We start from the raw sequence: 23,584 nt of genomic DNA, 5'->3' as shown, positions 1-23,584 counted from the left end.
TTAAGTTAATTATTCTTTATTCATCATCATTAAATAAATTTAAATTTTAAAATTTATGAACGTTGATCACATAATTTTAAAAAATAAATTTATCAAACCGTGATAAATAAATTTATCAAACTGTGATAAATAAATTTAGGACAAAATAATTTTAATCAAGTTTGAGATATTTATTTTAATTTTTAATTTTGGCGGGTGCTGATATTAGTGTACGGACGAGTGGTGGGGGGGGGGCAGTGCGCGGGTACTGAGGAGCGTCAGTTGGCAAATTGGTTGGGGGAGTGGGGGCCCACTTGGATCGGGAAGTAGTCCCACGCGCGATTATGACTCCACGTGGCGGAGGGGATGGGAAAGAGGGGGAGGTTTGGAAGATAGTGGAAGTGGCCACGTGGGCCTACGCTATGGGCCAGGGACCGAGGAGGGTCGGTTTGTCCTGGCTCTCGTCTACTCTATGTTGTATAGTTACTGACGACAACTGAGTGCTCAATTGGAAAAAATCTTGAATGCAATCGGAGTATGTTATTTGTCGTGTGACGAGAGTGATACTGAGAGCGATGTCAACACAAAAAATGTAAGAATGTACTCTTATCCTTATGTATTAAAACCTATAGATCGATAAATTTATTATAGCTATTAAATGGAACATCACAATGCTTATATATTTTACGTTTGATCGAGTATTATCACGTGTGAAAGTTACTTATGGTAGCATTACTAGTGTATTGCTATATAGAAATCTAATTGTAGATAAGTTGTTCCCCCCAAATTTAGTCAATAATATAATATTATGTGTAAATGTTTTAACGTGTGACTTTGTATTACTGGTCTATTACACCATGATATTTGTGTTTTTTTTTTTACATAGAGACAAATGTTTGAAACATCTTCGGTATAGTCGATATTTTTGTGGAATATCGGAAAAATTAGAGAAAGATTTGAGAAACTAAACCTCACCTCATATCTGAGAAACTCTAAATTTTATGCTAACCGACAAATTCCGTTGATATTTTCTAATCTGTTAAATATGGGAGAAACTCTTATATTTCATTTAAACTAGTGTTTGACATCCTCTAAAGTTTTATTTCAAATCTCAACATTTTTAGGAAATTATCATCATTTTCATCGAAGACAACCGATTCAATATCGATATATTTACTGATATTTTACAAATTTACACCTCAATATTCTACCAATACTGATATTTTAAACAGAGCTACTTCTCATCAACGAGAAGAGATCCTCTCCGAATCTTTTCCACCAAGGCTACCGAATCAAGTGATCTGAATTTTTGAAATTTCATCAAACGGTCCATCTGTTTTAACCTCTTAAAAGCTATAATAATCTTTGACTATTGCATGAAATTTTAAAGGTCCGGATCACTTGATCCGATGATCTTGGTGGAAAAGATCCGAGATCTGAGAAGATCTCTTCTCCTCATCAACGCTACTTCTCATCAACTAACGGGTGTAGATTAGCAGATAGACACACGAACATGTGCATGTTGGAGTGAGCTGTGGAAGATGGTGGAGATGATGACGTGGATACTATATGGTGATGGACCCATAGCAGGTTAGTTAGGTGGGTTGGTGGGGACTGGTAAAAACGGGTACTACTGAGTGGGAAGGGAGTGGGGTCCAGATGGGCAAGTTCAGAACCGGAAGTGGCCTCTGACTCAGCGACTGACTAGCTCTTCTCTCCATGAGCCACGCATTCGGTGTCCGTGTGCCTCATCAGGTTCCTTACAACTTGCAATATACACATGCATAAACTACGGACTTCAAATTTATATGTTTTGATTAGGCTAACCATGCCGATGATATTGAGATAAGGGGAAGGTCATGGATGACTTAGGACTCAAGGAATATAATACCTATGTATTCTTGTAAACGAGTGGCGGAGTCAAAATTATATGTGAAAGTACATCGAGTTTTGAAGTGGGAAGGTTTTTGTTATAAGTTTGATTTTACATCGAAGAATTAAAAGATTTTTGCATATGCTTATAAACATTTGAGTTATTCATTTCAGGGAGAAGTCTTAACTTTCTTTATAGTACAAATATGTTAAATCACGTTTTGAGCCCAACGACTCTCGTGCTCCCACCTCACGAGCTGTGATGCGAGGTGAAAAGGTGTGTTAAGAGTGTTAATTCCACCTCATGTTTGGATAATATCATGGTTTGGTGACTCTGCTCTTGTTGTCATCAATTATTGGTCATGTTTCAGTTTCCACATCTCCTTAATGGTTGCACATTCAAATCCTTGACCTTTTCATCGCATCACAATTTCGACATCTTCTTAATAGCAACTCAAAATTAAACTAAACAATCAATGGTATGTTGAAACTTTGTACTTTGGAAGGAAATTAAAACTTTAGTATAAAGAGCGGACACGTTGCTTTGAATCATGATTGACTGTCCTAATTCAATCTGCAACTCCCTCGATAAGATATCAATCGACATTGTTTGCGACGCATGTGCAAGCTGCATTGGTCCAAGCAAGCAATGGTCGATGAGCGGTGCACAACAGTACGCCACCATAACTGTAGGCCAGATGATCAAGATGTGAGCTGTTTGCCCTTTCTTCTTGCCCAAGAACTGCCATTAAAGGCGAATAAATAGTCCATGGACCATGTTGCGGCCAAGCAACTATGTGGCATGGATTGTGACTTCACATTGCAAGTAATTAAAACTTAGAAGAACCTCACACAGTTGGGCAGATAGGCTGTCGTCGGCTTTTCGTTTTCGTGACGTTTGTCGATTGACATTCACAGTTTGGGATGTTTGCCATAGGAATGTCTACTTTCAACCAAACATTTGGGCCTTTTGAAAATGGAGCTTGGCTATATAAGAATTTTAAGGTCATCAACTTGAGGAGGAAGTTGGGGCAAAATTTATGGTTTTGACCCACTGCGGTAAGTATTGCATTTCATTGCAACAGGTTTGTAGCTCGTATAGTTCAGACTGCTCATCTTTTGTATTCAATTGAGATTTTGAGGGGTTTTAATTCTTTTAATAATCTAGGGTATTCAATCAAAATTTTAAGGGATTCCCTTAAATTCAAGGTGTATTCAATTAGAATTTTAAGATAGTTTATTAAAATCTTTAGAAATATGGGTGTATTTAATTAGGATTTTAAATAAGTTTATAACATTCCAGATGTATTCAATTAGAAATTGATTTTAAAGAATATGAGAAAGTTGAGGAATTAGAGGGAATTAGAGATATTTTGTAGTGTATTTTAAGTATCTACAAATCTCACATCTCCCTATGAGATTTTGAGAGAATTTAGTCAAAATTTTATATGGAATATCTACAAATCAATTAAACTCCATAAAAATCCATGGATTTATAAATCCATTAAAATATCTCAAATTCTTAATTGAATACACCCCCCTTATTTTGTGTTTGAATTTTCTTCTATTAATATTGCTTGTATCATGTATGGATTAATTTTAAGGAAAACTAATAAAAATGGCTTGAAAACTATGAGTTTTAACGATAAAGACAAAATAAAGGGTAAAGTGAATAGTATCAGGATTGATTTTTTAATGTAAAAATGTGGTTTTTTGTTAAAATGAACAGTACCACGAACTTTTCGTTAAAACTCCCTTAATTTTATTCAGTTATTAATTTCTAACTTCTAAGCTTCTTTAGTGTTGATCTAGCTATGTTAATAAATCAGTTTGGTGATGGTTTTGAAAGTCAGGACTATATATATCCCACTCCGATGTGTATTACCAATCAACTTATGTTATAACACATTACGTAGGTCCATGACATATATATCAACCATGAATTAGCAACACTACGTACATTGTGACCATCATAAGCACTTAAAAGCTTTTCATAAGTCCAAAGATTTACAGAAGCATGCTCATCAATAATCTTAGGTTTCATTTGATGTCTATGACTAAATTAGAATGGATGATTTTTCATTTTAAGGGAACGAGACATGAAAAAAATTTATCCGTCCTAAACTTACCATTTTGTGGGGGACTGTCATGGATAACTTTAGTTAACGAGTAATCCATTCTCTATCTTCAAGTTGGACGCAATTTTTCACACTCTCCTTCAACATACCGTCGATATAGTGATTGATTTATTCACTTGAATCCAATCCTACATACTGAACGAGGCCATAAAATTCACTTCAAGTAAACAATAGGACATGAAATTAATAAAACTGCATTCAGCAAACCTTGATGTATGCAGAAATCCAAACATTTTTAAATGGACTAGTATTATGATGTTATTGTTCACATCAGAATATGTGTGTATGATCTATAAGGCAAGGCTGCACAAGGCTTAACATCCCGGACGAAAAATTAAAGCAAAGAAAATTAAGTGTGTGTGTGTGTGTGACATTCAGAATTTGCAGCAGAGAAATCGCATCCCCCAGTGCCGGTGCCGGTGTAATTGTCTATGGTCAGCGCTCCCCATTCTCGCCGGGCTGCCATTCCATTCCGAGGATAATCTGCTCATCATATCAAAATTCAAATAGAAAAAACTATATGATTATCCACGTATTACAATAACTGAGGAAAATATATAAGAGCAAGCACTAAAAATTAGGGTTAGTGAAGTTATGAGAATTTACATGGGAAAAGAGAAAGACCGAGAGCTAGTTGTGCTGCTGCTCGACCGAAAAGAGATGCTGCCAAAACCTGGTATTCTTCCTGAGTACGAAAACGAGCCCGAAGGAAGTTCGTATGCAGAGGAACTGGATCCTCTGCTGCAATGCTGGTGTCGTTGACTCGATTCTGCTAGGCCATCTGACATCCCATCTTCGGACGAATCATGCCTCAACATGTTTTCCATTTCTGGGGCATGAAACTCTGCGCTTCCGCTTGTATTTTCTAGGTCACCTTTTACAGAAGCATTGCTTGTCCGTCTGTTGTCACCCATAGTTATAGATAATCCCATTGAGTTTGCGGCCAAGACTGCGTTACTTGGACCCTAAACAACGCGAAATCAGAGACGGAATCAATTAAGTATGTATGATTAGTGTATGGCTAAGATAGTTCCAATATGTATGTGTTCGTATTGCTCGATTTATGCAGTGTTGATCGAGCATTAATTCGTGCTGGAAGTTTGCGAGTCTAGAGAATGACACAAACGTGACAGTGAAGAAACTAAAACTAATCTCTTGACTCTCCATCTTTTATAATGTTCGTATTACCAATGATCACATAAAAGATTTCAGAAAATGAAACAAACTTTAATGGTCTCTAAACGCGTAAAATAAAATCCAACTGGTTGGTAGGATTTGCCATCTGATACCGACCCTTAAACCTAATAAATTGTAACGTCGTAGGTGGCATTAATCTCCTCCGACTGTTTAAGACGTGACGGATGAGCATATTATCCTTCAATATTTGCAACCTAATTTGTAAGCATTTTCATCCTACGTACTCACTCGAAGTGAAGCGTTAGTTGACAGTTTTCCGAAGATGCAACAAATAAGATTTTATGTTCAAGGGGATTCAGTTCGAGCAACGAAATATTTAGGGACGTACCTGTCCAACCAAAAACACTTTTTCGGATATGATCTTTTTGATTGAATGATCATTTGATAGATCATCCTTTTTGCAGTCATTCTCATCCGTTGAAGTGGATGACTCCGAGTCCAGAGATTCTCTAATTGACTCGCTCTCGCTGTCCGGATCAGAATCAAGCATGCAAGCAGTGCTACTATGATAGAATTCACAGTTTTCTACGGAACACTTATCTTTGCATCGAACTTCCTTGTCAATGCAGATGTCCTTGAACAACTGGTAGTTGCTGCTCCCTTGAAGGAATGCAACCAACTCTGGCAAGTCATAGTCCATTGCAGCCTTTCTAGCAGAATCCTTCCAAGCTGCGCAATCACCAGCTGTCACGGCTTCCTTTATAGCGCGCATATTCTGACTATCATCTGGATGTGGATTCAGAACCACCTCACTGTCTTGACTTTGCAAATCAGAAATGAACAGATTATCATCGTTTGAACTAGTACTTTTTTCCACCTTCAATCCCTTCATGGCTTCGGAATTTTTGAACTTGAAGGAATTGTAAACAGGCTGGAAGACCATGGTTGAATGGCCATCCATGGACACCCTATTGAACTGCTAATCAATACGAAAGAACAGCTAAAACTTATTTCGCTATTAGTAACGAAAAACAACGAGACTGGTATTATGCAACTGATCAAATTAATAGGTCAAATAATTTTCTATGTCAAGAAACAATTAGTGCACACATAGGCGGTGATATAGAAGGTTTGGAACTAATTTGACACATCCTGCTCGGTAATGCAAACACATATTTTGCAGAAACATGCATTTGTTTAAACTAACGTTAAAGAAAGAAAATTCAGACACAAAATTTTGAGGTATATTTACTTCGGTTAGTATGAAATCGAACCTTTATCCTTCGTAATTTCTTTCTGATTTCCCTTTTGTTCGTAAAGATCAAATCTTAAAACTGTTGTAGTGTTGCAACTATTGCTACTCACCTGGCAGGTGCAAAACATTATGAAATAGAAGGCTCCACCATTTCATCAGAACCTTCTCCAAACAATCCAGATTTTAACAATCCTTCCGCGACCTGCATTAGCGAAAATCGTACTTCAGAGGCAGGGTTTTGTTTCAACAGATTAAAACTTATGTTGTTTAATTTAATCCACGTAAATAGAAGTCAAGAATGCAGGTGAAATTGGAAAAAATGCTGAGACAAAATCATCATGAAAAAATTAGGAGGAAGCAACATAAGAACTTGCAAAAAAAGCACTTTTGTATTCAAATAAAAAAGCAGAGAAAATCAGAATCTGGCTTACGAGATTAGAAGATGTCCAATTCTTCATGTCTTTTAAAAGCAAACAGATTTTACTGAAAACTCTTCATGATTAAATGAACAAAATGTAGCCAACTTGGTTGGAGCAGTGTAACTCTCTTCTCGAGACTTCGATTTCCCTTCTGTAATTTAGATTAGATCAGAATACCGCTTGAATACAAAAAATGAATTTAAGAGATAAGCATCCTGAATTTGGACAATTTTTTACCAGAAGCAAATGCAGAAATTTATAAAACTTCCAAACTTGTGTAACAAATCCAATGAAAAATTCCCACATAAGCATTGCTTACCTGGCACATGGGAATTTGTGTATTTGTGCTAACACACATGGTTGGGGTTTTAATTACTTGTATTAGGTGAATTGAACATCACATGTAACACTGATTTAAATTTCTTCTCCCAATTAATTTTCTGGTTAATGTTGCCCCCTCTTTTTTAGGTTAATACATTAAATAAATTGCCAAAAAGAGAAAAACCCATGATTCAACGTTTCTTCTTTCAAAATTTTCTGGTTATTTGATGTACAACATCTGAAGGATGACAAAAGGACATCGTAGGAATTTACAAATTCAGCATCCGAGCTCTGTTTTGAGCCCATGATACCTTTTTGCAAAGAGCACGACATCCCGGTTCAAAAACACAGTTTTACTGTTATTTATGATGGATTTAGCTATCCAAGGTTGTTTAGACTTCCAAAACCGCATGTTAAAGTTTGTAATAAAAATAAGACTTTTTGTTTAACGTTTTATTAATTTCTTTACATTTCCTAAGACTTCTTTGTACATTTCCTTAGACTCCCTCCCCTAAGCTTCCCATTGGTCGATCTAAGTCTATTTAAGCCTTGTGGCTGCTATTGTAATCATCAATTCAATATTAATCAACTAACCTTTTGGGTGGATTCTATAAAACTTGATTCTTCAATGGTATAAGTTTGTATCCCTCTACACTCGTCTCCATCATTATTATATAGATAGTTGAGATGTGGAAGTAAACCTTTGAGGAGGAGATAATGAAAATGACAACCTATAATCTCATTGCAGACGTTGATTAGGCCAATTAGTTTGAGAAAAAAAAAACCATAGAAATACCAAAACAACATATATTTGGAAAATAGAATTCTCAGTTCACCAACTTTTCACAACCTGAATTACTCAACAAAAAATCATTGAATTAGATTATAATTGATAAACAAAACTACCTACCTTTCTTATCACTCCAGAACAATCCGAAGCAGATTCTTCGGTGCTGCTCTGCATCTACATATATACTCAATCATAATGCAAGTATTTAGAATCGAGAGAGGAGCTTGCAACTAAAGCTGTTAAAATTATTTTCATCTGCGCTTGAGGTTTTGTGTTTGATTTTTTCACCCTAAGTATTGCTGGTATAAACGAAAAATGTATCCAAAATCCAAGATATTTGAGGCTGTTGAGTCATATATAAAGCATTTTTAGAGGAAGCTAACCGTTGCAGAAGGAACATGACAATTAAAAGGACAGTTAAAACATTGAATACTCATGAAGGAATGAATAAAGCAGGTATTTATAGTAACTGAACTGTCGCTTTAGCCAACACGAAATCTTGTAGATTATGTTTTCTCGGTGACATCTCCCTTTTCTTTTTCTTTTCCTTTTTTTTTTAAATTTTTTATTTCGCGATAGTCCCACCTGTCCTGCTAAATAAGTACAATTAGCTGCTATTTAGTACTATTACAAGCGCAAGTCCTTGAAGAAGTTTTGGAGTGGACCAGAATTTGAGAGCAGTTCTACCAGAGGTGGAATAGCCTGGCAGCCAGCCCAAGCCAGTCCACAGGCCGACCTAAAATCGACAGAGGAAGGAGACGACTCATTTGACACCATGTTGACGTCATGGCTACTGTCTCTCTCATCTGGAACCCCATCCGACGCCTGGAACTCGATCCCTGGAACTCCATCAATCGCCTTCCCCTAATAAATCCATATATTCAACACCATGTCCCCCTTCCCCTTGCGAGCTCCGGTAAGGAGACGACGACGAGGTTGCGCTGCCCTATGCGGAGGAGGAAGCAGTCGTCGAATTTCTTGGCGAGGTTGATGGGATTACGGTGGTTGAGGTCGTCGCCGACCTGGAGCCAGTTTCCAAAAACAGGTACAGGTATGAGACCAGGCGGGAGCTTGAATTTCTTGCCATGGAGAGACCCATAAGGTTCTTTTCCAGGAGGAGAAGGTCCATTTTTGGGGGAGCGTTGGTGTGGTGAGTAGTTTGGTGGGTGTACGGAGCGTTGGTGTGGTGAGGAGGAGGTCTATTTCCAGAAGAAGAAGAAGGGAAGAAGAAATCAGAAAGTAAAAAACCAAATTATTATTTTATAATAAAAATTAATAATATTTTAATAAAATTAACTAGGCTATTTAGTTTTAGGGGTGGAGATGCATTAGTCTACTACTATTCATTAGTCTATCACTATTCACTGAAGTGGATAAATGGGTTGGGTGCTGGCACAAAGTCCTTAGGGGTGGACTTACTATGAGAGAAGAGAATATTAGGTAGATTAAATTTGCAAATTAAATGACGCGTCACCAATAAGAAATAAGCATGTTAATCAACACTTAAGTAATAATCTAATCATCAATTGTCATGGTATTTAGTTAACGAAACTTAGATCAGTCTCTCTAGCATTGGAAGCCAACATTACAAAAGCATAAACTCAGTCTTGGAAAGCAAGAGTCTTTGGAACAAACAACAACGATAACTGAACGTTGAACAAAAAGTCTAATTTTTATGACAAAATTTAAAAAGCGTTTTTGAAAGCTTAAACAGTCTCAAATTGCTAAAATAAAAGGAAAACTAATGAAAATAGCTAAAAAATTAGAGTTTTAACGATAAGGACAAAATAAAGGGTAAAGTGAATAGTACAATGATTGACTTTTTAGTGTAAAAATGTGGTTTTTCGTTAAAATGAACAATATCAGGAGCTTTTCGTTAAAGTTTCCTAAAATCAATTAAGTATCAACAACATAATTATAAAAAAGAGAACTTTAAAGAAGAGCTTTTGGTATTGTTCACTTTAACGAAAAACCACATTTTTACACTAAAAAGTCAATCATGATACTATTCACTTTACCATTTATTTTGTCATTTTCGTTAAAATTCAAAATTTTCAAGTTATTTTCATTAGTTTTTAATATAAAAACTAGCAGACAGCATATACTTTGTGTGTGTGAACAACCTTCCACCTCCTCCCACTTTCTCCTTAAGTGCAACCGCTTCAGTTCATTCAAACTATCCAAAAAACATCATCATATCACTTACCTGTATGAAAAAATGATGGTGGGTCAATTTCTCTTAATAATTGCATATTTTTATCATATGTAAATATTTTGATACAAAATAACCATTTTGCCCTCCTTATGTAAATATTATGTATAAAAAATGACGGCAAAATAGAAAAAAATGGAGATGTGATTGTCATTTTGTCAAAAGATATAAAATTACTATTTTACCCTCCACAAGTCAACATTGTGTATTCAAAAAGTGAAGGCAAAATAAAAAAAAAAAGGTAAAAAGTTGACAAGCCATTTTCTTTTAATAGAATAAAAGAATAAATTTGACGGCACCGTAACTAAAATCGACCAGCAAAAAATCTCCAATTCAGAGATTAGAAAAATAGTTATTTTGGCCAAGTTTCCAATTATATTTCTTTTGTTGGTAAAACAGAGGGCATTTTGGTAAAACGCACCATTCGTTGAGAAATCGATTGTCCGAAAAGGAAACAGTTTTTGAAACCACAGTCCCCGACTGTGCCACTCTCTCTCTCTCTCTCTCTCTCTCTCTCTCTCTGCAACTTTTGATTTTTGAATTTTATTTTCAGAAAGAAAACAAATTGGGGAAGAAGGAGGAGGATGTACGACCCGCAGCATTTCCTGGAATCGCAAGAGAATTCCAGTAATTTCGGGGACCCAAAATCCTGGCTTTCCGGGGATGCCAACTCGTCCCCGACCCACCGCTCGACTCAGTCCTCACTCGCTCACTCCTCCACCGCCACCAACAGCAATCTCGATCGCGTCCTCTTCAAAGACCTCGTCGAGATCGTCCCTCTCGTCCAGTCCCTCATCGTAATTCCTCTCTTTCTCTCTCTTGGAATGTGAATTTCAGGGCTTTCTGGGATTTTCTTTCCAGTGTGTTTGGTTGCCGGCCGAGAAAATTTGGGAAAGTAGCCGTTACTGGCGGGCTTGGGATGAATTAGATAGTTTTAAAGATTGCTGCTTTACTTGTTTCTGATTTGGTTTTGAAAAAAATGGAATGGGGTTTTTGAAATTAGTGATTTTTTTCCTTCTTTACTCACAATTTCTGTGAAAAAATCTTTCAGGATCGGAAAGCTAGCAGTTCTTTTACGCGGCGGGGTTCGGTGGCCTACACCAAGACACCTTCAAGAGAATCCTTACCCAAAAAAGTATGATGTTTCGGTTTTCTGAAGTTGTGATTGTTAATTTCTATGATGAACAATGGCATTCTTTAATTTGTTACATTTACTTTGCACACAATTAATGCTTGCTACTCAGATTGTTCTGATTGCTTTATTAATTTAGGAACAATCAACTGTGATCTATCATGGAAAGTTGTATGCTTTTTATTAGTGATCTAGTTGCAGTAAATCCAAATGTAGTAAAAACTATCTGGATTTCACTTTTACCATGATGGCATGTCAAACTGGTGATGTTGAACTACTGTTTGTTGTCGTTCGAAGAATTTGATATCTGAGAGTGTTTCAAGGCCTCAAATAATTTATTTTCCTTTATGGTTTGTTTGTTATGCATATTCCTTTTATGAGGAAACAAGTAATGCAATAGATATTTGAATTAATGCAAAATCTAAGAGGTTCATTCGATTCGGTGGATTATTGATGTCAAATTTCCATTACCAATCATCCTTGGGATTTCATTTTGATTCTCAAGCTCTTACTTCGTATGTCAATTCTGTTTTGTAAGGGTTTTAAAGTCTTCTGTATTTCTAACTTCGATCAATTTAATTTCTTTGCATGATTCATCAAATGGGTTCCTAATGTTCCTCTCTTCTTATCTTCTAAAGGTTGAACAAAAAGGGAGGAATGTGGCTCAATCCATTCCCGCCAGACAGAAGAGGGATCATGGAGACAAGGTCTCAAGCAAAAATGCTGGCAGCCTTGATGCTGACAGCTTTTCAAGTTTTTCCTCAAGGGCTTCGGCAGCGGAAAAAGAAGAGTTGGATACATTAAGGGTACTGGTTGATGATTTGCAAAAGAAAGTATCAGAGAAGGAGGAACTTTTAAAGTCGTCAGAGGTCTCAAAGGACCAATTGAACACTGTTCAAGCAATACTGAATGAATATAAGCACCAAGTTGCAGAAAAAGACACGGTAATAAAGGCTGCTAAGCAACAACTCTCTGATGCAAAGGTATGTATGCATCACTTGGTGCCATGGCAGTGATTAGAGATTTCTTATCATATTTAATTTCCTTGTGATACCTAATGACATTATTCATTCTGGAATTTTGGACTAGTGAACTGTGGTTGTAATGTTAGTTGTGACATTGTTTTTGATCTTTTCCAAATTGGCACGATTGTTTGAAACATTACCCGTGTTAATGCAGAAACAGATATCTGTGTTCTTTATTATTTTATTCAATATTCGGATCTTCTTTTTTACTTTGGTTTAATCTAGACCACAACATAGCCGCTTGCTTAAAATGGAATATCATCACGGACTCTCTCTCTCTGATGCACACACGCAACACTATTTTGCGAATTATAACGTTATTAACATCTGTCGTTTTTCACAGATTAAACTTGCAGACAAGCAAGCTGCTTTGGAAAAGTTACAGTGGGAAGTGATGTCATCCAACAGGAAAGTGGAGAAGCTCGAAGGAGAGCAAGACTCCTTGCAAGGACAGATTTCGTCATTTATGCTCCTAATTGAAAGCTTGATGAAAGCCGATCCCATTATATACGGTGAAGATTATGATATTTCAACGTGTACTGTGGATCATCTTCCTCACATTGTAAGTTCACAACCCCATCCCCTGGATATGGTGGTTAATTTCCTTTATATTTTTTTTGGTTCATTCTGTCATTTGTTTTATTGTATGCTAACTAATTGCTCGAGACACCTCTATCGTTGCAATCAGATTCCTGTATCATTACCATTAAATTTTCAGATATCTGTTGTTTGTTACTTGGTTATTGTGTGTGGTTAACCAATCGCGTGTATTGAGAATTGTTTGTTCGTGTATGTGTATCTGCTTGTTTGCTGCATTCCTTGCAACTTAAAGATCCTTGCTTTAATGACCAGGATAATTTGGATGAGGCACAGATGAGGAAAATGGAAGAAGCTAGAAGAGCATACATCACTGCTGTTGCTGCCACAAAAGAAAAGCAAGACGAAGAATCTATTGCCGCTGCAGCCAGTGCAAGGTTACATCTTCAGTCATTTATTCTCACATGATTTAGGTTTAGTGCCACTAGGTATTGACCGGCTTTGCGTTGCAGTAGTCTGCATAATTATTGTATATTTTTACTGTATTTCTTCCCTTTTGCTGGGTTATGTGAAATGCGAGTCTTTCTTTTCTTGCTTATCTAGTTTTCGGGATGATAGAGTACGAGATTTTTGTTGAGAATCATACGTGATTTCTCCAAAGTTACAAGCACGAACATATGAACCGTTAATCGCGATCGTTTTATTACTTATACTAGGCACAACAATTTGCTTATGCTTAATCTAATCTCATGGGGAAAAAATTTGAGAAAAACACATCGAATTTCAGAATCGACAGCACTGAAACTGAAAGCCGATGCAGCGAGCCTTGTGCTTTCTCAAGTCCATAGCTTCTGATTTCGGCATTTGCACAGGACTGCCGGTCCATTCCCTGCCCAACCTGCAGTCATGATTTTTGTGACGTACACCGGAAACACGAAAGAGCCTGTGCTGCCGTCCGATTGATTTGAATCGCTTGATTCAACTGACACGGTCGGACGATCCTCGACATTGCTACTCGGAGGCGGTTCTGGACCCGAGTAGTTTTCCTCTTCTTCCTCGTCCTTTGCAAAATAATTATATTTCAAGAAAAGAAGAAAACAAGATATAAGGTAGAATTTTTTATGAATACACTTACTTTTACACGAAACGATCGTTCTTTCGTACAAACAAATCGTAATTTATAAACAAAATTTAAAGTGCGTATTCTTTTGAATTAAAAAATAGAGAGTTTTAACGAAAAACCACATTTTTATCTTTTCATGATATTATTTACTCCACCTTCATTTGTCATTTTTTATTAAAACTAAAGTTTTTTTTGAACTTTTGGTTAGTTTTCCTTAAAAATATATAAACTTAGAAACATAAAGAAGGTTCTCTACCTTTTGATCAAAGATGATACATATTCCATCATTTGTAGGGTAATATATCATAAGCCTTTCCAGTCAACCTCTTCTTATTGCTACGCCTTTCAACTGCCCTTGTATCCTCCCCATGGCTAAAGCTGTTTTGATCAAACAAAAGCAAAATAAATTAACCAAATAAAATTTTCCCCTTTCTCTCAGTAATCAGCATCGTCGCAATTCACTAACCTTCCGATTGGCAGGCCTCGGTGAGTTTCTTGACGCGCAATCTATGGTGTTCGACGCTTCCACTTTGCCGTTTTTCACAACTTCAAATGCTCCATCTTCTTTAAAGAAAAACACTATATACTCCTCATCGGAAAAACGTGGCCTGCAGCTTGTGTCTTTAGCTTGTTTAGGACTGTGTCTTAGTCGTCGCTATCTGTCACAGTTTTTATGCCTCGACATCTTTTTCCCCGTCTCATTGCTTCTGCTTTCGCCCAGCATATCGAAAGCCATGTTTCGTATTGGCAATTGCGGCGTTGCAGGGCAACATCTATCAGCTGGTTCATCATCTATGTAAACAAAAAAGAAGAAGAAAAACAAAAAGGATTACCCGATCCGAAATAAACTACGATAATTAAGAACAAATATCTACTATGGTGTTTTCTTTGAATGTTTTATCGATTTGTTGCGCTTACCCAAAAGAAACCTGCAAGCCAAGAAACACGAAGCCCAGTCCTTCACGCGCCATCTCACTAACCCTGTCATTGTCCATGGTGTGCTGCACATTTTGATTGTCTTATTTTGAGAGAGAGAGAGAGAGAGAGAGAGAGAGAGAGAGAGAGAGAGAGAGAGAGAGAGAGGGAAAAATCAAATGAACTATTTGAACTTGAAAAAAGGGGATGAATGACCAAGGGAGTTACAGTGTTAATCCATAATTAGTAATTAGTCAGTTATGTTCCCAAACATTGTAAAACGAAAAAGAAAAGAAAATTATGTAATTATTATAGTTGACAAACCATCCCCTAATTAATGGCAAAAAAAAAAAAAAATTTATCGTACATTATTTCCAGTGTAATTGTCACACCAATGATTACTACTTTATGATCTAATGTCGATGACATTGTATCCAATAATCGTGTCCACTTGGTTCGTGGAATGAGTTCTTGCAATGCAAAATCCTCGAGCAACCCTAAACATGCCGGTGCCTCTAGAGACCAGCGACACTAACTGGTGCCTCCATCCAGTTAGTACCTAAGCGGGGAGGAGAATGCATTTGGTCCAATTATACTACAGAGATTGACTTCATATTGGATAACATTAGGTTTGTAGCCATTGATGAGGCCGGCACATGTGTATAAGGGAGCATTTGGGTTGGTTGTCATACTGCTCTAATATAAAGGAGACTTCGCCGGCCTTGCTCACATGGTAAATCTTTCCCTTGAAGTCGGAAAGCTAAATAGCTGTTTGTTTCTTTACGGTTTATGGAAGTGATCCTTCTTTTGTGTTTTCTACTGCAACTTCAGCTAAAAAAAAAGAAAATGCTCATATCTTTTCAAGTCTTTCTAGGTATTCCAGTACCCTTTTTGCCCTAAGTCTTCTTCTTATAGTAGCAATTTCCAACCTCAACACCTGATGCTTTGTAGCCTCTTATAGTAGCAACTTCCAACCTCAACACCTGATGCTTTGTAGCCCAATGATGGATCTTTCGTGACAACATTTGGTTTTTCATGACAATAGTTTGATTCTCTAATTGGCTTAGAAATATTTAGAAACCACAAAGGTGTCCGGGCATTAAAGCAAAAAATTTTTCTAAAAAGAAAGAATATGATCCATGCAGGTCTCAAACCTGCGACCTTCGCGTTATTAGCACGACGCTCAAACCAGCTGAGCTAATAGGCCGGTTTCGGTTGTTCTTTTATCTCTAACGAATATAATACTATCGTAATGAACGAGACGTTTGAGTCAATCATGGGAAAGCTGAGGTCATTGGACCCACAGGAGAAATTTTGAGTATAAAACGTCGCTTTCATGCACCAAACAACTGAAGTGCTCCTACTACCTTGGCACAGGACAAAACACACGACTCACTTCACTCGAGTATCTCAAATCTGAAGAGAGAGAGAGAGAGAGAGAGAGAGAGAGATGTGGTGGGCAATAGCACTTCAAGGCGGCGCAGGTGACATCCCGCTCTCTCTTCCACCTGAGCGCCGCCTGCCTCGCGAGGCCGGCATCCGCCACTGCCTCCACATCGGCGTCGAAGCTCTCAAAGCCAACACCCCACCTTTGGACGTCGTTGAGCTTGTGGTAAATTAATGATACTCCCAACTCCTCTTCAAATTATCAAACCTTTTCATTTGTTCGGCATAAAGTAAATCACTTCACTTATAACCCTCTTCCCTTTTATTATTACCGGATCATCTCATTCATTCTTGTACCAAATTATGTTTGGATGATGTCCCACTTTGGTCGATTTAACTCGTGTAGTTTACTATTTGCGGTTCGAAGTTCTTCTTTGATCTCCATAGTTTCAATTTTCGCGATTTAATAACTTGTGTAGTTAGCTTGTTGCAATTTGAAGTTCTACTTTGATTTCCATAGTTTCAGTTTTCGCGATTTAACTTGTGTAGTTAACTAGTTGGATTTCGAAGTTCTATTTGATCTCCATAGTTTCAATTTTCATGATTTAACTCGTGTAGTTAACTAATTGCAATTCGAAGTTCTTTGAAATCCGTAGTTTCAAGTTTTGCGATTTAACTCGTGTAGTAAACTAGTTGCAATTCGAAGTTGTACTTTGATTTCCGTAGTTTCATTTGTTCGCGATTTAACTCTTGTAGTTAATTAATCGCATTTCAAAGTTCTACTTTGATCCTTGTAGTTTCAGTTTTTCGAGATTTAACTTTGTAGTTAGATACTTGTTGCATAGAAAACAACTAAATTAATTAAGTCATTTTTTTTCGTTGACGAAATCACCACCAGATAGCTCAACTTATCCGCACATATATCTCTCTCGTGCTAAATTTGTTGGAGAAAAAATGTTGGAATTAAGTTTATTGTCCTTGAATTGCAACAACTAGTAAACTGAAGGGGTTAAATCACGACAATTGAAACTACGGAGCCGAAGTGGAACTTCACTCAAACTACACCAACTACAATAATTGTTTGGCCGTAATTTTATGGATGAGGATTGTGTGTGATCATTGTGTTTGTGGTGTAGGTTAGGGAGCTAGAGAACATTCCACACTTCAATGCTGGAAAGGGGTCAGTGCTAACCACAGATGGCACAGTTGAAATGGAAGCTTGCATCATGGATGACAAAAAGAGATGTGGAGCTGTTTCTGGACTCACCACTGTCGTCAATCCCATCTCTTTAGCAAGATTGGTCATGGAGAAAACTCCTCACATTTATCTTGCTTTTGGTGGAGCAGAAGCCTTTGCTAGGGAACAGGTTACTCTCTCTCTCTCTCCCTCTCTCACTAACAATTTCACCATTTGATTGCTCTCCTTTGATCGATGCTATATTTTCCTGTAAATTAATGGGGTTTTGTTGAATTCTCAGGGTGTTGAGACTCTAGATTCGAATCATTTCATTACCCCGGATAACGTAGAAAGGCTCAATCAGGCAAAAGAAGCCAAGAGAGTTCAGGTATTTGTCTCTTGGCACCTTACCTAGGAGATTCTTGTGTGTAAACGTGTCACGTGATAAGAGAGATACTGATACGGGGATATAACCCTGGTTGCAACTTTGAATTTCTCTTTATCTAGGAGTAGGAGAGTAATGTAATTGGAATTGAATAACCCAAAAACCAATAGAGTTGCAAAAGGCTTGTAGCTCAAGTATTTAAGATCGTTGACCCCTCGGATAGTAGCTAGAGCCTTGTAGTGTTTACCACTACATCCGAGCACCTGTGATTGCTTTCCCCCCACCCCACCCATAGCACTTGTATTTTTTTGTATAAATCTTAGGCTTGTGAGTTGGGAAGTTGAATTACCTCACACATTAAAGTTACAATAACCTATGGCTATTATTGTTTTTAATGAATGTCTTGTAACTTTTTTCACAAATGTATATAGATTGATTATACACAACCCCTTCACAAAGATAAGAAGGAAGAAAAACCAGACGCTGATGGCGATGGTAAACTTGGGACTGTTGGATGCGTGGCTGTTGATAGTTTCGGAAATTTAGCTTCTGCAACTTCTACTGGCGGATTTGTCAACAAGATGGTTGGCCGGATTGGGGACACGCCCATCATTGGTGCAGGGACATATGCCAACAATCTCTGCGCTGTTTCTGCTACGGGCAAAGGTGAAGCAATTATTCGTGGTACGGTTGCAAGGGATGTGGCAGCTCTTATGGAGTTTAAAGGTGTTTCTCTCAAAGAAGCAGCAGCTTATGTCGTGGAGGAAGGTACTCCAAAAGGCAATGTAGGGCTGGTTGCTGTGTCTGCTGCAGGGGAAGTCACGATGCCTTTCAATACCACCGGTATGTTTCGAGCTTGCGCTACTGAGGATGGGTATTCGGAGATTGGAATATGGCCTAATTCTGTGGAAAATGAAGTGGATAAGCATTGATTATGTTGGAGCATAAGCATGGCAGCTAGATCAAGCATTCAAGGTTGCTGCAATATGAAAGAAGAAGAAGCTTGAAATGTCCAAGTGTGTTTCTTAGCTAAGTTTATGTATTTGTAATAAACGGTCAAGATTATAACATCTTAATGGTGTATAACTTGACATGTGTCCAGTTTGTTGTATGTTAAGTGAAACCATGTGAGTTGCACACGTGATCATAGTCACGATGCTTTGGTGGGTTGACAACGGCTATATAGCTAGTCTGTAGCCAAGTTTTATGGATCGAATCCAACTTCGCTTCGAGGAGTAACGTACTCCTTGTCTCTCAAAAGTTCATCTCTAATATTCAATCTTTGAATCCATTTCAATTACTTGTTGACTTGATTACAAATACATAGAGAAATTTAGCTCAAAAGTAGCTCAAACACTAACAGATTATGTGGTTTCATTGCTTGATGTACTTGAATTGCAGAATTGTCATTTTCCACAACAGGATGACTTACTTAAATTGCAACATTGTCTACTTCATGAGGCACGACTAGCAAATTCACCCAATAAAATGTTGTGATTCTTGTGAATAAGGTTAATTAATTACACGATTAATTGTTTCATCTCTTTCATGACAACATTGGGTATTTCGTAACAATAGTTGATGGGGTGTGCTATCCACACCAATTTGTACTTCTCACATACCCCTTGTTAATATATGTCCGTTGATCTTCTTCAATTCATCCGATCCGACGGCCGAAAATCAAAAAGATGTGGGAGAAGTAAAAAATGGGATATGGATATCACATCCCTAGTTGATTCTCCACTTTGGGTAAAAACACGTAGAAACTATGAAAGTGCCCGGCATTGAAGCAACAAATTATTCTAAAACAAGAAAATGGCCCATGCAGGTCTCGAACCTGCGACCTTCGCGTTATTAGCACGACGCTCTAACCAGCTGAGCTAATAGGCCGTTTTTGGTTGTGCTATGGTCGCTACCCAATATAAAACTATCGTAATGAATGAGACGTTGGAGTCAATCATTGGACCCACAAGAGAAATTTTGAGTATAAAATGTCGCTCTCAAGCACCAAACAACTGAAGTGCTCCAACAACCTAGGCACAGGACAAAACACATGACTCACTTCACTTGAGTATCTCAAATCTGAAGAGAGAGAGAGAGAGAGAGAGAGATGGGGTGGGCAATAGCACTTCACGGCGGCGCAGGTGACATCCCGCTCTCTCTTCCACCTGAGCGGCGCCTGCCTCGCGAGGCCGGCCTCCGCCGCAGCCTCCACATCGGCGTCGAAGCTCTCAAAGCCAACACCCCACCTTTGGACGTCGTTGAGCTTGTGGTAAATTAATGATACTCGCAACTCCTCTTCAAATTATCAAACTTTTTCATTTGTTCGGCATAAAGTAAATCACTTTCACTTATAACCCTCTTCCCTTTTATTATTACTGGATCATCTCATTTAATCTTGGACCAAATTATGTTTGGATGATGTTCCACTTTGGTCGATTTAACTCGTGTAGTTTACTATTTGCGATTCGAAGTTGTACTTTGAAATCCGTAGTTTCAGTTTTCGCGATTTAACTTGTGTAGTTTACTCGTGTGGTTGACTAGTTGCAATTCGAAGTTCTGCTTTGATCTCCGTAGTTTCAGTTTTCGCGATTTAACTCTTGCAGTTAACTAATTGTCAAAGTTCTACTTTGATCCTTGTATTTTCAGTTTATGTGATTTAACTTTGTAGTTAGATACTTGTTGCACAGAAGACAACTAAATTAATTACATCTTTTTTCTGTTGACGAAATCAAAACCAAATAGCTCAACGTATCCTCACATATCTCTCTTGTGCTAATATTGGTGGAGAAAAAATGTTGGGATTAAGGTTTTTGTCCTTGAATTGCAACAACTAGTAAACTGAAAGGGTTAAATCACGACAGTTGAAACTACAGAGGCCGAAGTGGAACTTCACTTAAACTACACCGACTACAATAATTGTTTGGCCGTAATTTTATGGATGAGGATTGTGTGTGATCATTGTGTTGGTGGTGTAGGTTAGGGAGCTAGAGAACATTCCACACTTCAATGCTGGAAAGGGGTCAGTGCTGACCACAGATGGCACTGTTGAAATGGAAGCTTGCATCATGGATGACAAAAAGAGATGTGGAGCTGTTTCTGGACTCACCACCGTCGTCAATCCCATCTCTTTAGCACGATTGGTCATGGAGAAAACTCCTCACATTTATCTTGCTTTTGATGGAGCAGAAGCCTTTGCTAGGAAACAGGTTACTCTCTCTCTCTCTCTCTCACCAACAATTTCACCATTTGATAGCTTTCCCTTGATGCTATATTTTCCTGTAAATTAATGGGGTTTTGTTGAATTTCTCAGGGTGTTGAGACGCTAGATTCGAGTCATTTCATTACCCCGGAGAACGTAGAAAGGCTCAGTCAGGCAAAAGAAGCCAAGAGAGTTCAGGTATTTGTCTCTTGGCCCCTTATCTAGGAGATTCTTGTGTATAAACGTGTCACATGATAAGAGAGATACTGATACGGGGATATAACCCCAGTTGCAACTTCGAATTTCTCTTTATGTAGGTGTAGGAGAGTAATGTAATTGAAGTTAAAATACCCAATAACCAATAGAGTAGCAAAAGGCTTGTAGCTCAAGTAGTTAAGATCGTTGAACCCTCAGATAGTAGCAAGGGCCTTGTAGCGTTTACCCCCACCCCACCAGTATCAATTGTATTTTTTTGTATAAATCTTAGGCTTGTGAGTTGGGAAGTTGAATTACCTCACACATTAGAGTGACATTAACCTATAGCTATTCTTGTTTGCAACGTCTGGTAATTTTTGTCACAAATGTGTACAGATTGATTATACACAACCCCTTCACAAAGATGAGAAGAAAGAAACACCAGACGCTGATGGTGATAGTAAACTTGGGACTGTTGGATGCGTGGCTGTTGATAGTTTCGGAAATTTAGCTTCTGCAACTTCCACTGGCGGATTAGTCAACAAGATGGTTGGCCGGATTGGGGACACACCCATCATTGGTGCAGGGACATATGCCAACAATCTCTGCGCAGTTTCTGCTACTGGCAAAGGCGAAGCAATTATTCGTGGCACAGTTGCAAGGGATGTGGCAGCTCTTATGGAGTTCAAGGGTGTTTCTCTCAAAGAAGCAGCAGCTTATGTCGTGGAGGAGGGCACTCCAAAAGGCAATGTAGGGCTGGTTGCTGTGTCTGCCGCAGGGGAAGTCACGATGCCTTTCAATACCACCGGTATGTTTCGAGCTTGTGCCACTGAGGATGGGTATTCGGAGATTGCAATATGGCCTAATTCTGTGGAAAATGGAGTGGATAAGCATTGATTATGCGGTCTCATTGCTTGATTTACTTAAATTGTAGAATTATCGTTTTCCACAACATGATGACTTACTTAAATTGCGACATTGTCTACTTTCATGAGGCATGACTAGCAAATTCACCCTCTAAAATGTTGTGATTCTTGTGAATCAGATTAATTAATTACACGATTAATTGTTTCGTCTCTTTGAATTACATTATGGCTTCTGTCTCTCTTTATGCTGATCAAGAACAAGATCGGGAAAAAAGTTTCCAAGAAATTATCTCAACCCTCCCTAAAGATAAAAGGCTGGGGAGCTGAGCACTATTACCAATACGAAAACTTCTGGTACGCCCAGGTTTTTCTTGAAGGTGTGACTTTGGCACAACAGAATTTTAGGCTAGGGACACTGACATTTTCCTTGCCACCTTTCCGAAGTGTGGTACAACATGGGTGAAGGCCCTCATGATTGCCATAAAAAACCGGAAAGACTACGATTATCGTCACATCCATTGCTCACAGAGAACCCTCATGATAATGTGCCCTACATGGATTTGCTTGTTCACCAAGACAATCCAATTGAGTATCTCGACTCTATGGCCTCACCTAGATTGCTTGCAACCCACATTCTCACACATTGTTGCCGAACTCTACTTTGGATTCACATACACGGATTGTGTGCGTTGCAAGGAACCCGAAAGATGCTCTCATTTATTTTTGGTCATTTTCCGAAAAAGTAAGGTCGAATAGAAATGGACTACTTCCTCTCTTAGAAGGATTTTAGTTGTTTTGCAAAGGGTTTGCACTTGCAGGCCTGTTTTGGGATCATGTGCTGGGGTACTGGGAAGCAAGGACGGTAAAGAGGTTGTGCAAGAATTAATAAAATTTTGCAGTTTTGAGAACTTGAGTAGTTTGGAGGTGAACAAAAGTGGGACGTATCAGTGGGGCGGAAAACCGATAAAAAAAATTCGGCAACGATGTCTTCTTTTAGAGGAGGGAAGACTGGAGATTCACAGAATCACCTAACGTCTGAGATGCTCGAGCATCTTGACAAAATTACTGAGCAAAAGTTTGGGGCATCCTGTTTGAAATTTTACAAACTTAACGAGTAAGGGTAACATGTTCCAGCCAATTTGAGCTACAAAACTTATTGAGTAATGGTTGTTGAGCTAATGCGTCTTTTTATCAATTAATATTCATAATATCCGAAACCGTATAACTTAAAGTGATTAAACCATTCATACTTGCATTCGAAGTTATGTGCGAAGAAATAAATTTGCACTAATTATACCTCAATCACAGTTCAGTTCAAAGTCAATTGTTAAGAAACTGACTCAAAGAAACGTTAATTAATGACTATATTGAAACGTTTGCAAATCAACATATTACATCATAAACTCAAATCAAAATTAAAATACCAATTGAAGACAGAAACAATCGACTGTGATAGCTATCAATACATGTCTGTTGCAGTAGAAGACGGTACGTTAGAAATTATAGCCATGCAGTTAC

The 23,584-nt window shown here is 38.0% G+C and overlaps 4 protein-coding genes, 1 long non-coding RNA gene, 2 other non-coding genes and 1 pseudogene across 11 annotated transcripts; 3 read left to right on the top strand and 5 right to left on the bottom strand.

The window, feature by feature from the left end:
- Window positions 1-4,153: 4,153 nt before the first annotated feature.
- LOC126627018 (uncharacterized) lies at window positions 4,154-8,316 on the bottom strand. Of its 5 annotated transcripts, XM_050296436.1 has the most exons (7): window positions 8,032-8,316; window positions 7,716-7,852; window positions 6,813-6,951; window positions 6,492-6,583; window positions 5,515-6,105; window positions 4,596-4,954; window positions 4,154-4,472 (listed from the first exon to the last, which is right to left on the bottom strand). In XM_050296436.1, exons 4-7 carry the CDS (start codon window positions 6,507-6,509, stop codon window positions 4,364-4,366), a joined length of 1,077 nt encoding a protein of 358 aa, XP_050152393.1. In that variant the 5' UTR covers window positions 6,510-6,583; window positions 6,813-6,951; window positions 7,716-7,852; window positions 8,032-8,316; the 3' UTR covers window positions 4,154-4,363. The 5 variants fall into 5 exon arrangements, with proteins under 5 accessions (XP_050152393.1, XP_050152392.1, XP_050152395.1 ...); XM_050296435.1 differs by lacking the exon at window positions 7,716-7,852; XM_050296438.1 differs by lacking the exon at window positions 7,716-7,852 and having other exon boundaries at window positions 5,515-6,102.
- Window positions 8,317-10,564: 2,248 nt separating this feature from the next.
- On the top strand, window positions 10,565-13,413 carry LOC126627019 (protein MICROTUBULE BINDING PROTEIN 2C-like). The gene is made up of 5 exons (XM_050296441.1): window positions 10,565-10,920; window positions 11,175-11,258; window positions 11,894-12,238; window positions 12,624-12,842; window positions 13,133-13,413. Exons 1-5 carry the CDS (start codon window positions 10,708-10,710, stop codon window positions 13,283-13,285), a joined length of 1,014 nt encoding a protein of 337 aa, XP_050152398.1. The 5' UTR covers window positions 10,565-10,707; the 3' UTR covers window positions 13,286-13,413.
- Window positions 13,414-13,600: 187 nt separating this feature from the next.
- Window positions 13,601-14,949, bottom strand: LOC126627024 (protein BREAKING OF ASYMMETRY IN THE STOMATAL LINEAGE-like; annotated as a pseudogene).
- Window positions 14,950-15,988: 1,039 nt separating this feature from the next.
- On the bottom strand, window positions 15,989-16,062 carry TRNAI-AAU (transfer RNA isoleucine (anticodon AAU)). Its single transcript has one exon. It is a non-coding gene; the product is annotated as a tRNA-Ile (tRNA).
- A 144-nt stretch (window positions 16,063-16,206) lies between these two features.
- On the top strand, window positions 16,207-22,287 carry LOC126627021 (isoaspartyl peptidase/L-asparaginase 1-like). Its single transcript, XM_050296443.1, has 5 exons — window positions 16,207-16,307; window positions 19,906-20,075; window positions 20,782-21,012; window positions 21,117-21,203; window positions 21,597-22,287. The coding sequence occupies exons 2-5, from the start codon at window positions 19,914-19,916 to the stop codon at window positions 22,095-22,097; spliced, it is 981 nt and encodes a 326-aa protein (XP_050152400.1). The 5' UTR covers window positions 16,207-16,307; window positions 19,906-19,913; the 3' UTR covers window positions 22,098-22,287.
- Window positions 16,278-20,207, bottom strand: LOC126627026 (uncharacterized). Its single transcript, XR_007624838.1, has 2 exons — window positions 20,118-20,207; window positions 16,278-16,509 (listed from the first exon to the last, which is right to left on the bottom strand). It is a non-coding gene; the product is annotated as an uncharacterized LOC126627026 (long non-coding RNA).
- On the top strand, window positions 16,306-19,103 carry LOC126627020 (isoaspartyl peptidase/L-asparaginase 1-like). The gene is made up of 4 exons (XM_050296442.1): window positions 16,306-16,467; window positions 17,378-17,608; window positions 17,720-17,806; window positions 18,235-19,103. Exons 1-4 carry the CDS (start codon window positions 16,306-16,308, stop codon window positions 18,733-18,735), a joined length of 981 nt encoding a protein of 326 aa, XP_050152399.1. The 3' UTR covers window positions 18,736-19,103.
- TRNAI-AAU (transfer RNA isoleucine (anticodon AAU)) lies at window positions 19,620-19,693 on the bottom strand. The gene has a single exon. It is a non-coding gene; the product is annotated as a tRNA-Ile (tRNA).
- Window positions 22,288-23,584: the final 1,297 nt, after the last annotated feature.

Source organism: Malus sylvestris, chromosome 6 (genome assembly GCF_916048215.2).
Source record: "Malus sylvestris chromosome 6, drMalSylv7.2, whole genome shotgun sequence".
Classification (NCBI taxonomy): domain Eukaryota; kingdom Viridiplantae; phylum Streptophyta; class Magnoliopsida; order Rosales; family Rosaceae; genus Malus; species Malus sylvestris.
The sequence above is the reverse complement of the archived record's forward strand: the minus strand, read 5'-3'. Positions and strand labels throughout refer to the sequence as shown.